The 14,853-nt window shown below is 43.8% G+C and overlaps 1 protein-coding gene across 1 annotated transcript in view; it reads left to right on the forward strand.

Moving 5' to 3' along the window:
• The window catches only part of PI4KA (phosphatidylinositol 4-kinase alpha), a 113,718-nt gene that overhangs the window by 62,874 nt on the left and 35,991 nt on the right, over positions 1-14,853 (forward strand). Inside the window, exons 20-23 of the mRNA XM_078435488.2 lie at positions 3,917-4,025; positions 4,380-4,516; positions 4,699-4,832; positions 7,816-7,898. Coding sequence (XP_078291614.1) covers positions 3,917-4,025; positions 4,380-4,516; positions 4,699-4,832; positions 7,816-7,898 — 463 coding nt within the window. The remainder of the gene's footprint in view (positions 1-3,916; positions 4,026-4,379; positions 4,517-4,698; positions 4,833-7,815; positions 7,899-14,853) is intronic.

Genomic DNA, 14,853 nt, shown 5'->3' on the forward strand with positions numbered 1-14,853 from the left:
ACAGCTCAGGGCCTGGAGCCTGTTTCAGATTCTGATCCTGTGTCTCCCTCTCTCTGACCCTCCCCTGTTCATGCTCTGTCTCTCCCTGTCTCAAAAATAAATAAAAACGTTAAAAAAATTTTTTTAAATAAATAAATAAAATAAATAAGTAAATAAATAAATACATAAAATTAATTTTAAATTCTGTAATCTAAAACATCATTGGAGTACCTGGGTGGCTCAATTGGTTGAGCATATGACTCTTGGTTTTGGCTCAGGTCATGATCCCAGGGTTGTGGAATTGAGCCCTGTGTCACGCTCCATGCTGAGTGTGGAGCTTGCTTAAGATTCTCTCTCTCTCTCTCTCTCTCTCTCTCTCTCTCTCTCTCTCTATCTCTCTCTCTCTCTCTCTCTCTCTATCTCTCTCTCTCTCTCTCTCTCTATCTCTATCTCCCTCTCTCTCTCCCTCTCTCTCTCCCTCCCTCTCTCTCTCCCTCTCTCTCTCCCTCTCTCTCTCCCTCTCTCCCTCCCTCTCTCCCTCCCTCTCTCCCTCCCTCCTTCCCTCTCCCTCTCTCTCTCCCTCCCTCCCTCCATCTCTCCCCCCTCCCTCATCTCTCCCTTCCCCCCATCTCTCCCTCTCCCTCTGTCTCTCTCACTAAATAAATAAATAAATAAATAAATAAATAAATAAATAAAATGTTATTATAGGAATGTTCTGGATTGCCTAGAAGACCAACTTGTCACAGAGTGCTGCTCCCTGATTTTGGTACCTGAGAGTGTGTTTGTCACCCAGAGACCCTCTAAAGGGAGAACATAACTCTCTGGGGACTCTGTAGGTGCTCTTAAGGAGCCCATACATAGCAGGGCGTCTGTGTGTTACTCATTTTGAGAAATTTCTGGCATGTAAAGGGCTGTCCATTGTGTTCAAGACCTGGCAAGAGTGGCTGGATTTGGGTCTAGGTTAGCACTCAGTAGCTTTACTCACACGTTGCTTTCTCAGAATCTTCATCGTTCCTACTCAGTACTAGGACTTCAGTGTGGGCACCATTACGCTGGCTCAGAGTGTCCATTACCTCTGTCTGGAATCTTCAGGGATCTAATAATCTGCTCCAGGCCAGCTCCCTCCACCTCTACCTTGTTCTCACACACTAAGCTTGCCCCCCCCCCCCCCCCCCCCACCAGAGCTTTAGCACTGGCTGTTCTTTCTGCATGGAAGTTGTCTCTCTGGACCACCACATCGCTGCTGTGTTCACACCATCTGCTCTGGGCTTCACCAAGGCTGAACTGGCTACTCTGACAGGAATCCCACCTCCTGCCCTCTGTGTTCTCCTCTCTGAAACAGTAGTTATACCTACTGTATAAGGTTGCTGTGAAAATTAAATGAGGTAATAATGTGTGGAAAGCACAGAGAATGGCACCCGGCGCTCAGTAAATGCTCAGTAAATGTTAGCTATTATCACTTTCACCACACATAGTTTATTCACAGGAAAGGTCTGGAAGGAGATGCAGCCAGCTTTTAACATTGGACACGGAAGGCAGGTAGAAAGTGTTCCTTTTTCACTCTATGTACTTCTTTGCTGAAATTTCTTTTCTATGAGTATATATTGCTTAGATTATTTTAAACTAATAATGTTTCTTACATAGCTTGATTTCTTTTTCTTATTATATTTGAGAGAGATAGTGTGAGTGAGTGAGGGGCTGAGAGAGAGAATTTTGAAGCAGGGCTTAAACCCACAAACCATGAGACCATGATCTGAGCCAAAGTCAGATGCTTAACTGACTAAGCCACCCAGTTGCCCCTTACATATCTAGGTTTCTGATCATGTAACTGAGTGTTGACAGCCCTTCTTGACAATTCTGACAGTTTTGTATCTGTTCCCCATTGGAGGTGTATAGTTTTGGCCCCCACTGTAAATCAGTACCTTCTGCCACACATACTCCATTGTTTTCTTTCTAGTTACAAGGCTTGCCTTATGGTTAGGTATGTTTTACAGCTTTTTTTTGTTAAATTTTTTTTTAAGTTTATTTATTATGAGAGAGGGAAAGAGAGAAAGAGAGCAAGCAGGGGAGGGGCAGAGAGGGAGGGAGAGAGAGAATCCCAAGCAGGCTCTGCACTGTCAGCACAGAACCCAACGCAGGGCTCAAACTCAGGAACCATGAGATCATGTCCGGAGCTGAAATCAAGAGTTGGATGCTTAACCAACTGGCTAAGCCACTCAGGTGCCCCACCAACTTTTTATTATGAAATTTAAAAATATACAGAGCAATTGGAAGAATTGAATAATGGACATCCATATACCAACATCCTAGATAAAACAGTTACTATTTTGCCTTATCTGCTTAATTCCCTGTGTGTGCACCCCCTGAGGGTATCTCCTGAGGTATTTGAAAGGGAGTTGTGGAAGTCATAACACTTCAGCCCTGGGCGCTGGAGCTTTGTCTCTTAAATGGAAGGGTCTCTGCCCTACTCTGCACCACTGTTAACATCTAGGAAAATCAATCCTCCTCTCTTATATCAGCCATATCCCAGTCAGATTTCTCCATGACTTCTTTGATAGCTTTTTATTTATTTATTTTTCTTTGATAGCTTTTTAAAATCCAGGATCCAGGGGTGCCTGGGTGACTTAGTTAAGCGTCCAGCTCTTTTTTTTTTTTTTTTAAGTTTATCTATTTTGAGAGGAGAGCATGAACAGGGGAAGGGATGCGGCGGGGGAGAGAAAGAGAGAATCCAAACAGGCTCTGTGCTGACAGTCCCCAACTTGGGGTTTGAACCCAAGAACTGTGAAATAATGACCTGAACTGAGGTCAAGAGTTAGACACTTAACTGACTAAGCTACCCAGGTGCCCTTATTTTTTTTTTTCTGTTCTAACAAATCTTACAACATTTTTGTGCCTAACTCAGATTTTTTTGGATACATTGCTAGAGAGGAGATTTTTGGTGAAATGATGGGATTATTTAGAATTTTTTATTCATTTTACCAAATTGCTTTCCAGGAAATAGTGTACCAGTTTATATAGTCCTTACCAGTCATGGGTTCAGGTGCCCATCTCTCTCTGTGATCCCCCACCCCTGCCAGCAATGGTATCATCATGTGTCCTACCCCGTGACCCTGGCCCATACTTGGCACTCATGAATGTTTGTGTTGCAGAGACCCCTCATCGTAAGTTGATTATCACCGTAGGAGGCTTGACGTCCTCTGGGGGTTCTGTGAGGACCAGTTTGTCCAATAGGTGAGGTGCTGTGCGCAAATTTAACATTTTTTGCATAACTACAAGCTACTGCCTGCTTTATACTTGGCGGGACACCACCTGGAGCAAGGATGCAGGGACTTCAGCCTCTCACTCCTGTGCCTAAGCAACTCTGCCTATACCTGTTTTACATCTTGGGATTCTGCCCAAGATTATTGTTTGGAAAAGTTGCGCTGCCATAAAAGATCTGAAAACCACTTCTCCTTGATCCACGAGATTTCTCACGATCACACTTTCTTTTCAGTCACAACTGTTCACCTGAGGTCCAGCCTCCCCAGGCCCTCCATGCCCTACCCAGGATAGGCTGCTTTCTCTTCTCTGCCTGGCTAAGAGTTCCTTGCATAGTAACATTGAGACCCATGACACCTTCTCCAGGATCTCTGCCACACTGTGATTATTTCCTCACCTGCCTCCAAACTAGGCAGCAAGTCCTCTGCAGGAATGGGGCTTTTCACCTCCCAGGCATGGTGCCTGGTGCACATTAGCTACTCAATAAATGTTTGCCGAATGGGTGAGTATTTACCAGTGAACTGATCAAGAGGTGTTGGTCACTGCTCAGTGTGTCTTTTCCTACCCAAAATGACTGACAGGTTCTGGGAGAATGAATCTGTGGTTGATTTCACATCTGTAGGTTTTAGGGCTTACAAGCAAATAACTTCCTTTTCTCCCTCTTTCCTTGGTATATCAGCTCACCCGAAGGTTGCCTCCCATCAAAGAAGCCAAACCTCGGTTGCAGAAGCTCTTCCGGGACTTCTGGCTCTATTCTGTGCTGATGGGATTCGCAGTGGAGGGGTCAGGTAGGGCAATACTTGCTCTTCTGGGGAAGACAAGAGTGCAGAGTGAAAACAAAGGTGGAAGTAGGACTCTAATTATGAATGTGTATGCATTCAAAACTAGTTCAAATTCAGCTGCTGCTTCCTACAAGTGTGTATGCAAATGTTATACTTCCCAGATGTATTTTAGGGTTCTAAGAATACCATGAATCTTAGAAAAAAAAACATCCAAGTTAGAAGACAAACTCATTTCTGTGCCCCATTTTGGGGTAATTGGCTCAAGCAAAGGACCCACGACTGTAGAAATGGTCATTGTCAACTGCTCTGTAGTGATTCTTGAGCAAGGTGGTGGTCTCACTCATGGGCACTCTCTTGCAGGACTTTGGCCAGAAGAATGGTACGAGGGGGTCTGTGAAATAGCCACCAAGTCACCCCTGCTCACGTTTCCCAGCAAAGAACCACTGCGTTCCGTCCTCCAGTATAACTCGGCCATGAAAAACGACACAGTCACCCCTGTAAGGATTCTCACCCTGCCAAGGATAGATGATGCAGGGCAGGGATTTTGCTAAGCTTTCTTGAACAATGGGCAGATCCTTTCTTTGTCCTTGTTATCACATGTTATCCACCTCTCCTGGAGGAGGGCCGCTTTCCCCTCCAGGTGCTTGTGTGAGCCCTTGAGCCTTTTATTTCCTCCTAGGCTGAACTGAGTGAGCTCCGCAGCACCATCATCAACCTGCTGGACCCTGCCCCCGAAGTGTCCGCCCTCATCAACAAGCTGGACTTTGCCATGTCCACCTATCTCCTGTCTGTTTATCGGCTGGAATATATGAGGTATACAGGCCTTTACCTCCCAATACAGCCCCTGGAGCTAATTTTTATATATTTGTGCCTTCTGGGGGTGGGACTCTTCAGTTCCTCCTAAGACATGTAAGCTTTCTTAAAAAGCAAAAAACAGAGGCAGTCACTTTCAAATGTCCCGTCTCTGTAAAGAGAGCTTTCCTATTATTCTTACTTTCTAATCTTATACTCTAATAAACTTTTGCCTGCTGCTCAAAAAAAAAAAAAAAAAAAGACAAAAAACAAAAACACCCTCTGCTTTTCTTGTGTGCTCCTCCCTCCTGAGCACCAAACACCACATCTTATAACTCTCTTATTTATCCTCTCCTTATAGGGAATAGGCTTCTGAGCCATCACGATAGATATTTCAAACTCTGTCCACTTGACTAAGAGCCCCTGTTAGGGATCAGCCCTCACTGAAAATGTTCTAAGACATTCATTGAACTGGTTTCCAGGATCACAGCTGAGTACAAACAGCATATTGGAAATGGGAAGGGGCCTGTCCCAAAACAGTCCCACAGTTAGCAGATGCTCAAGATACATATGTAACCATAGCAGACCTAACAACTGTAATAATTGTCATCATAACAACACCAATATTAACATAGATTGAGTACTTATACCGTACCAGGCACTGTGCTAAGTTGCCTGTATTGACACGCTCTCCAACAAGCCTATGGGGTAGGCATTATTACATACCCATTTTACAGATGAGGAAACTGAGACACTGAACAGTTAAGTAAGTTACCCAAGGTAATAAACCCTGATTTGGATTGAGATCCAAGTCTGTTAAGCACTGTGCCATGCTGCCTCTTGTAAATGAAGACTGGAGGAAGCAGCTAGAATGCTCAGAGCCCAGCTGCCTATGTGGATGGTACAGACTCACCATGGTAAGCTCTGAGGCACCATAGGGCTGCAGCTGAATACACTAGCTACAGAAAGATGCATCCCTGTCATCAAAAAAGGTCAGGTTAGGGACTCCTGGGTGGCTCAGTCGGTTAAGCGTCCGACTTCAGCTCAGGTCACGATCTCGCGGTCCGTGAGTTCAAGCCCCGCATCGGGCTCTGGGCTGATAGCTCAGAGCCTGGAGCCTGCTTCCGATTCTGTGTCTCCCTCTCTCTCTGCCACTCCCCCATTCATGCTCTGTCTCTCTCTCTCTCAAAAATAAATAAACTTAAAAAAGTCAGGTTACACATAATCTGTTTGTTGAAGTCACATGATAGGTGTAATAAGTTATAGGATAAACCTTACCAAATGGTTTGAAAAGTAAACTGGTAGTTCTTAAAAGGGGGAATATTTGGGAAATGCCACTATTTAAACCTTTGTTTGGTGCCATGAAAGCCTCTGGTAAAAGACCTCTTGCTAGGAAGCTCAACATATAACCTAGATTAAGGCTCTTTTGGGTAAGTGGGAGTGAGCCCCTACTTTCCAGTTCTGTCCTCCTTTCCCGGCCGCTTGGTAGCCTGAGGGTGCCACAACAGAGCAAAATTTAAAAACTAGTGAACCATTCTCCCCCAAAGTCCCACAGAGCTAAGGAGCTTTTGGCCTTCTTTTCTTTGTTCATTACAGTTTTGTTTTTTTTTTTTTAATAAAAGTAGTAGAACATTACACACAAATTTGGAAATAAGTGGAGAGGAAAAACTACTCACCTCACCACCATTCCCTATAGCATCTTAGTGTAGTTCTCTCATCCTTTTTATTATAAAGAGTATATTTTCAAAGAGAAACCCAACCAAAACAAAACAAGCAAACCAACACAGATCAAAAACCTTGTTTGCTCCTAAGTTGAATGGCTACAAGCGATGTCTCCAGACCCTCTCAGCCTCATGTGCCTGCCAGCAGGGCTGTCTCCTGCTTCCCCACAAGTGTGCCCACGAATGGGGTCTCACGACAGGCTGTTGAGTGGGCTGGTAGAGCAGGACCATAAGGGGACGGCCCACAGGCAGCTCCCAAGAACCCAGTTCCCACTCCAGGTTGCCTGCCAGGCCTCTGCGAGCACTGTTAGCACAGAGAAGCAACCCTGAAGCCTTTATTCAAGAACCTGGCTCAGACTCCCAGCCACTGGTTATTAGGAGAATGTTAAAACAGCGAGGTGGACAATGTGAGCAATTACATAAAAGCTGTGTGAACGTGAACACTTGAGAATGCATGCACTTAAAGCCACACAGCCTGCCCTACTGCAGTTTGACTCACAAAAGGTTGGTGCAGAAGCCCACAGATAGACTCCACCAAGTGCTTGCCTGTGTGCACATGTGCCGCACTATCTTAGTGGAGCCCCCCAAACTCTGAATGGCCCTTCACAGGGACTATGGTTCAAGTGCATGCATTTCTTTTTCTATCTTTGCCCCAAAGTAAAAGATATTTTTTACTTTGAAAATAAAAACGATGCATAAACCAAAAAAAGAGAAGGAAAATATTGAAATGGTACAGAAGACGCTAAAGATGAAAACTACAAGTCTCACTTCCCAGGCCCTGAATTCAGAGATACCCGCTGTTGATAGTTTTACTTTTCCTTCTAGAAATTTTAAATGCAAACATAAATATCCTACACACAGAAGGCACATGGAGGCCTTTCGGAAACCTGTCACTAACATTATGCTGTACCCATTTTCTCCACACCTTGCTTTCTCATGTAATAGTGCATCTTCGATGTTTTTCTGGAGTTATCTTTCATTTTGGTGACTGCATGTTGTGCCACTGAATAGGTGTACTTTGGTGTCGCTGACCAGTTTCCTACTGATGGACATTCAGCCAGCACTGTTGTGCACATTACCCTTAAGATGCATCATTAGTGGTGGGTTGCTGGGTGAACAGTGTGGGAATGTTATGACAGATGGTGGATATTGTCCTCCAGAAAGTCCATGTGAGTCTATGACACTTGGTTCCTCATGGCCTCAGCAGTTCTGGGCAGTACCAAATCTGTGATAGGGAGGGCCTGGATTTTTTAAAATTTACTCAAAACTGTCCTCCTTGCTAGGGTACTACGTTCAACAGATCCTGACCGCTTCCAGGTAATGTTCTGCTACTTTGAAGATAAAGCTATTCAGAAAGACAAATCTGGTAAGTCGATTATTGTGGTACTCTAATGATGAATTGAGCTTTAATAGTATAGAAAGGAATACTACCAATTTTCTGTCTTTGTGAAGAAAATAGTTTTATGAAGTTACATACTACATTGGAAAGGTCAGTATAAAACATAGAACCTTAGCAGTATATTCCACACCACTGCCTCATGCCTCTTCTCTGCTGTCCTGCCTGCCACTCTCTTGCAGTATATTTAGTAAACTTCTATTGCCTTTAAAAAACAAGGGACACCTGGATGGCTCACCTGGCTGAGCGTTCGACTTCAGCTCAGGTTATGATCTCGCAGTTTGTGGGTCCGGGCCCCACACTGGGCTCTGTGCTGACAGCTCAGAGTCTGGAGCCTGCTTCAGATTCTGTTTCTCACTCTCTCAGCCCTTCCCCCACTCATGCTCTGTCTCTGTCTCTCAAAATGTAAAATATTTAAAAATTTTTTAGGGGCGCCTAGGTGGCTCAGTCGGTTAAGCGTCCGACTTCAGCTCAGGTCACGATCTCGCAGTCTGTGAGTTCGAGCCCCGCGTCGGCCTCTGGGCTGACAGCTCAGAGCCTGGAGCCTGCTTCCAATTCTGTGTCTCCCTGTCTCTCTGCCCCTCCCCCGTTCATGCTCTGTTTCTCTGTCTCAAAAATAAATAAACGTTTAAAAAAAAAATTTTTTTTTTAAATAAAAAATAAATTTTTAAAAATAACAACAAAAATGTATAACATAACCATATAGCCTTAAGGAGCATCACTCTTGCCTACCCTCAATGCTTGAGTATGCTCTAGCCCCCAAATTTCAGTCTCTAATACTATCCCATGCTGAAAGGATCCTGGGCTTCTCAAATAATCATTGATGAACCTGGAGCATCTTATTGTTGCCAGGGAGCAGTTATGCTTTTTAAATGTCCAGAGTAGGGGCACCTAGGTGGCTTAACTCAATCAGTTAAGCAGCTGACTCTTGATTTTGGCTCAGGCCATGATCTCATGGTTCATGGGTTCAAGCCTTGCATTGGGCTCTGCATTCACAGGGCAGAGTCTGCTTCGGATCCTCTGTCTCCCTCTCTCTGCCCCTCCCCCCCAATAAATAAATGTTTAGATAGATAGATAGATAGGAAAAATGTCCAGAGCAGGCAAAGAGGACTAAGAACCAATTTAAAAGGACTCCTAGGTGCCTGGGTGGCTCAGTTGATTGAGCGTTTGACTTTGGCTGAGGTCATCTCATAGTTCATGAGTTCAAACCCCACATCAGGCTCGCTGCTGTCAGTGCAGAGCCCACTTCAGATCCTCTGTCCCCCTGTCTCTCTGCCCCTCTCCTACTTGCACGTTCTCTTTCTCTCTCAAAAATAAATATTTTAAAAAATAAAAGGACTCCCAGTGGGCAAAGTATCATAATTTGAACATGAATACATATTTTGCTTAAAAGAAGGGCAAATATACTAGGATGTGTATATCCAAATATACTAGGTTTTATATATATATATAAAACATATATATATGTTATGCTAAAAAACATATATATATATGTTATGCTAATGTGTGTGTGTGTATACACACATATAACATAACACACATAACATATTATATATATGTTATGATATAATATGTAGTGATAACATAATACATAGGATATATATATCTAATGTTTGTTTTTTCCACTAAGTATTTGTGAAGTAGAGATAGGTTGTTGTTTCTCTTATGTAATCAGGAAAGAGGGAACACAAAGAAAGAGCTACACAGTTCAAGGAGAGACATGGCACCCACGATAAAGTCATGCCTGGTCTCCAAGAGTTGACAGGTAGAAAGGGTGCCCAGCAGGTGATAGGCAGAGACATCCCACAGAATGGCTAGTTAAAAGTGCTCTGTTAGCTGAGAGTAGCTATTAGAGAGTTCATTGTGAGGATACCCAGACCTTCCACGAGGGCTTCATGCCTCAGTATGGTTCATGCTGGTTATAAGGAGACCCTGCTCAGGACCATGAATGTTTCCAGTGGTGTCATCAGGCCAGGTCAGAATGTCAGGGCAGCAGGTCAGGACCTGTGGGCAACATCCGATTTAAGGGCCACATCATTTCTGGGAAGGTTTCAGAATAGGAAAATCTATATGAAACACAAAGACTTGCAAGTCCTATGATGCAAATGTCCTCAGATCCTGAGTGCACAGAGGGTCTCAGCTGCAACCAGTCCTAAAAGCAAACTCCTGGGAAAACAGAGAAATAATTGAAACTCTCTGATGGTACTAAAATATTATACTTACTGGAATTCTAGTAGGGCAAACCTAAGATAAGAATAGGAATGAAAATAAGAAGAGCTATTAAAATTGAGATAACAGGGGCATCTGGGTAGCTCAGTCAGTTAAGCGTCCGACTTCGGCTCAGATCATGATCTCACGGTCCATGAGTTCGAGCCCACATCGGGCTCTGTGCTGACAGCTCAGAGCCTGGAACCTGCTTCAGATTCTGTGTCTCCCTCTCTCTCTGCCCTTCCCCCACTCACACTCTGTCTCTCTGTTTCTCTCTGTCTCTCTCTGTCTCTCTGTCTCTCTCTCAAAGATAAATAAACATTAAAAAAAAAAAATAGGGGTACCTGGGTGACTCCGTTGGGTGTCTGACTTCTGCTGAGGTCATTATCTCACACTTTGTGGATTTGAGCCCTGCGTCGGGCTCTGTGCTGACAGCTCAGAGCCTGGAGCCTGCCTCCAATTCTGTGTCTCCCTCTCTGTCTCTGTCCCTCCCCCACTCGCACTCTGTGTCTCTCTCTCAAAAATAAACATTTAAAAAAGATAGCAAAGAAAAAAATTAAATGCATAGTATAGGCACTGTTTAACCAGTTTGAGTATAAGGACACTGACAGGTTTTAAGCATCATTGCTTTGGTCTCTGTGTTGATTTTTAAAGTGTTTAAAAATATAAGAGACTCTGAAATGTTAGACCTATGTTTTAATTATATGCTTAGAAGAACTTGATCAGTTTTATAATTGTGCTTAAATATTTGGGTACATTATGGCCATGAGTTCTGATTGATTAACTGTGTGGGTAAATATTTCAAAGACTGCTAATTGACAATTCTTAAAATCAATAAATTTATTATTAAGTAGAGAGGAGACCTTTCCATGCCAGAAGTCATTGGCACTCTGAAGAATCTATCAACTTGTTCTTGCCAGTAGAGAATTAATCCCCAGATAATTTTTCTGCCATTTTTCCTATTGTTGAAAAATCAGTCCTTGAAGAAATCCTTTTAAAAATCACCCCAAGGAGGTACGTGGCTAGCTCAGTCAGTGGAGAGTACAACTCTTGATCTCCAGGTTATGAATTTGGGTCTCACCTTGGGTCTAGAGATTACGTAAAAATAAAACTTTTAAAAATAAAAAATAAAATCACCCCAAGGTTCTGAGGTGCTGCTTCATATAAGACCTTTGTCCAGTAAGTCCTTTATAGAACCCTTATCACATCACTCCTACATGACAGGAAATTAGGTGCGTTTATTTATTTTTGTGGAGTAGGCAAGGAAGTAGTGTATGGGTTCTGGAAGCTCCCCCTGCTGGCAGTAGGGGGAAGGATTAGAGGAGGAGGAGCTCTTTAGAGGCCATGGTGGGAGGTGCAGGCAAGCAATTTTGTAAGGTAGGAAACCCCTCCCACCAGGGTGTAGACACAGGAAGAGGAAGCCCCACATTCAGAGAGTCCCACACACATGCCCAAGGACCACTTGAGAGTATAGTAGAGACACTGTTAACCACTGACTGAGCTGTTCATTGATTTGTTCCCCTTGTCCATCCACCCATTGTTTTGTTTTTTAATGTTTATTTATTTATTTTTGAGAAAGAAAGCAGGAAAGGGGCACAAAGAGAAGGAGACAGAAAATCCCAAGCTGGCTTCACACTGCCAGTGCAGAGTCCTCCATGGGGCTCAAACTCACAAACTGTGATGTCATGATCTGAGCTAAAACCAAGAGTCAGAGGCCAAACCGACCAAGCCACCCAGATGCCCATTGTTTATATAACAGTTGTTTTGTGCTAGACAGTTGGGTCACCCTGAGCTTCTTTGGCTCTAGGAGGGAAGGTAGGCAACAAAAAAATTGAGATTACTAGCCCAAAGGGGCCTAAGAACCTACCACATTTTGCCAGCCTCCTATTGAGAGTATCTATAGACAGAATAAGATACCTTTCTAAAGCTAAATGTCATCCTCTCTCTCCTAAGGTCTGTTTTTTCTGTTACTTTGTCATAATTGCACTGGGAACTGATGTGCACCTTATGGACACTTTTTAATTTTCACAGTACACCATACTCTTCCACATGATTTCCAAATGGGTTATTTGTTTTTGTTCTGAGTATGGCACTTAGGTTAAGCCAATAAATGTATATTTACTGAGTGTACTTTCCTCTTCCTTTTCTCTCCTAAAACATGAGAGGTGGGAAGGACATGTCTATGGAGATGTGTTACTCATGAGTTTTCAGAACCAAGCAGGAAGGAGGTTATAAGAAGCATCTAGCAGCCTGCGAAGGGGAGGGCTGGCACCTCCTCTGTGCAGGTGTGAGCCCAGCCTCCATGTGTTCTTGGAATGCAGCCTGCCAGCTGCCTAGTCAGTCAGTGCAGACTAAGACCGTGGTAGTCCCAAGCTAAAGTGTAAAAGGAAAGTGCAAAAAGCAAAGTGGCTGTTTTTAAGTAAAAATCTCCAGAGAGGCTACTGGGCGTTGATGACTGGCATCTGACCACTACTATCTGATTGTTTTTTATTAGAAACTTACAGTTTCAGTTTCCTTAGAGCTATATGAAAAGATACTACACTAAACACACCCCTCCAAACAAGATTTCATCCACCAACCCAACTTCTGAGAAAGTAGCCTCTCCCTGTTTGGGCATCTGTCCACGTCACACTAATCATTTTCCATGTCTGAGAGCTTTGGGGGCCCATTTATCCTCATAAAAAACACATATGCGATGCATCTTTGTGTTTCCGGCTCTGTGCTTTGCCTGGGGCACAGAGGTGCGGCACCTCCTTATCTCTCTGCCCTGCTGACCTTACAGCTCTGTCATTTAGCCAGCCTAAAGGCACTGGATGGGGCTCCTGGCTGGCGCACTTGGTAGAGCATGCCACTCTTGATCTAGGGTCTGTAAGTTCAAGCCCCACATTGGGTGTAGAGATGACTTTTTAAAAAATCTTAAAGAAAACTTTTTTTAAGTTTATTTACTTTGAGAGAGAATGTGCGCACAAGTGAGAGGGGCAGAGAGAAAGAGAGACAAAATCCCAGGTAGGCTCCATGCCATCAGTGCAGAGCCCAATGGAGGGCTCAAACTCACAAACTGTAAGGTCATGACCTGAGCTGAGATCAGGAGTCAGATGCTTAACCAACTGTGCCACCCCCAAATAAAATCTTTAAAAAAAAAAAAAAAAAAAAGGACACTGGATAAGTGGGACAGCACTGGTGGGCAAGCAGCACTTTATTACATCAGCACTGTGATGCTTGTGCTGTACTGTTGCTTTTTAAAATCTGCCTTGTAGGGGCGCCTGGGTGGATCAGTCAGTTAAGTATCTGACTCTTGATTTTAGCTCTGGTCATGATCTCACGGTTCATGAGTTCAAGCCCCTCACTGGGCTCTGTGCACTGACAGTGTGCAGCCTTCTTGGGATTCTCTGTCTCTCCCTCTCTCTCTGCCCCTACCCCACTCACTCGCTCTCTCACAAAATAAATAAACTTGAAAAAAAATCTGCTTTGTACTCTGGTGGCAACAAGCACATCCAGTGCTCAGATCTTGCTTTCTAAATACCATTCTGCATTAAAAGGAACCAAGTGTCCAAGGAAAAAAAGGTTGATTCTACAGAGAATTGGGGCAGGGAAAATACAAGATGAGCCTGGGACACCTTGTAGTGCCAGAAAGGAAGGTCCTGTGAAAGGAAAAAAAGGGAAAGGAAGAAGAAAAGAAAAGGGATGTGGGCATGTCACAAGGACTTGAGTCTCCCCGAAAGAGTTCTCAATGGCCAAAGCTGGAACAATTTGGGCAGCAAATAATGACAGTATTGGATTATGACCCAGTGACTGAAATAAATATCTATGAGTCTATACTGATTAGATGATTGAATACATCAAACATGGGGAAAGAGGGACAGAACTTCCTTACAGAATCCCAATTACTAAAAGTAGAAAAAATGAAGAAAACAAAATCCTAGTGAGAGCCAGAGTGCCTTCTGCAAGCACATCCCACTGACAGATACTAAAATGTGGGCAAAATCTTGAAGAGAAATGAGATGTCTGCATGACCTCAAAGTATCTTCCCCAGGGGCACCTGGATGGCTCAGTCGGTTAAGCATCTGACTCTTGATCTCAGCTCATGTCTTGATCTCAGGGTTGTGAGTTCAAGCCCTGCATTGAACTCCACACTGGGTGTGGAGCCTACTTAATACAAAAAAAGAAAAAAACACATTTAAGTATCTTACCCAGGGTATTTTCCAGTTACTGTGGCGGTTTTTCTTATGCCTACATTCTCTTCAGGAGCTGCTGCTTAATTTCCCTCCCTGAGTGTGGGCTGGACTCAGTGACTCCCTTCTGAAGAGTAGAGCATGGAAAGAGAAAAGTAGTAACTGGACAGGGGGAAACTTGGCAGACACCACTGTACCCAAGCGATCAAGGTCATCCTCCCCAGTGGTAGGAGATACTGATTTCACACACTCCTGCTACTATGCAACAAAACCACTTCACCTCTGTGGGATTTTCCTAAAAGCCTGTAACCTTAGTCTAATCACAGGCAAACATCAGACACACCTAAATTGAGGGACATCCTACAAAATGCCTGTGCTCTTCAGAAGTGTCAGGTTCATGAAAGGCAAGAACAGACCAAGGAATCAGCACAGATTGTGTGAGACAAAGGAGACCTGATGGGTAATGCCACATGGCATCTTCATTAGATCCTGGGACAGAAAAGGGACATTAGTGGGAAAACAGGAAATCCAAATAAAGCCTGAAG

The sequence above is a fragment of the Panthera onca genome, chromosome D3 (genome assembly GCF_046562875.1).
Source record: "Panthera onca isolate mPanOnc1 chromosome D3, mPanOnc1 haplotype 2, whole genome shotgun sequence".
In the NCBI taxonomy this organism is placed as follows: domain Eukaryota; kingdom Metazoa; phylum Chordata; class Mammalia; order Carnivora; family Felidae; genus Panthera; species Panthera onca.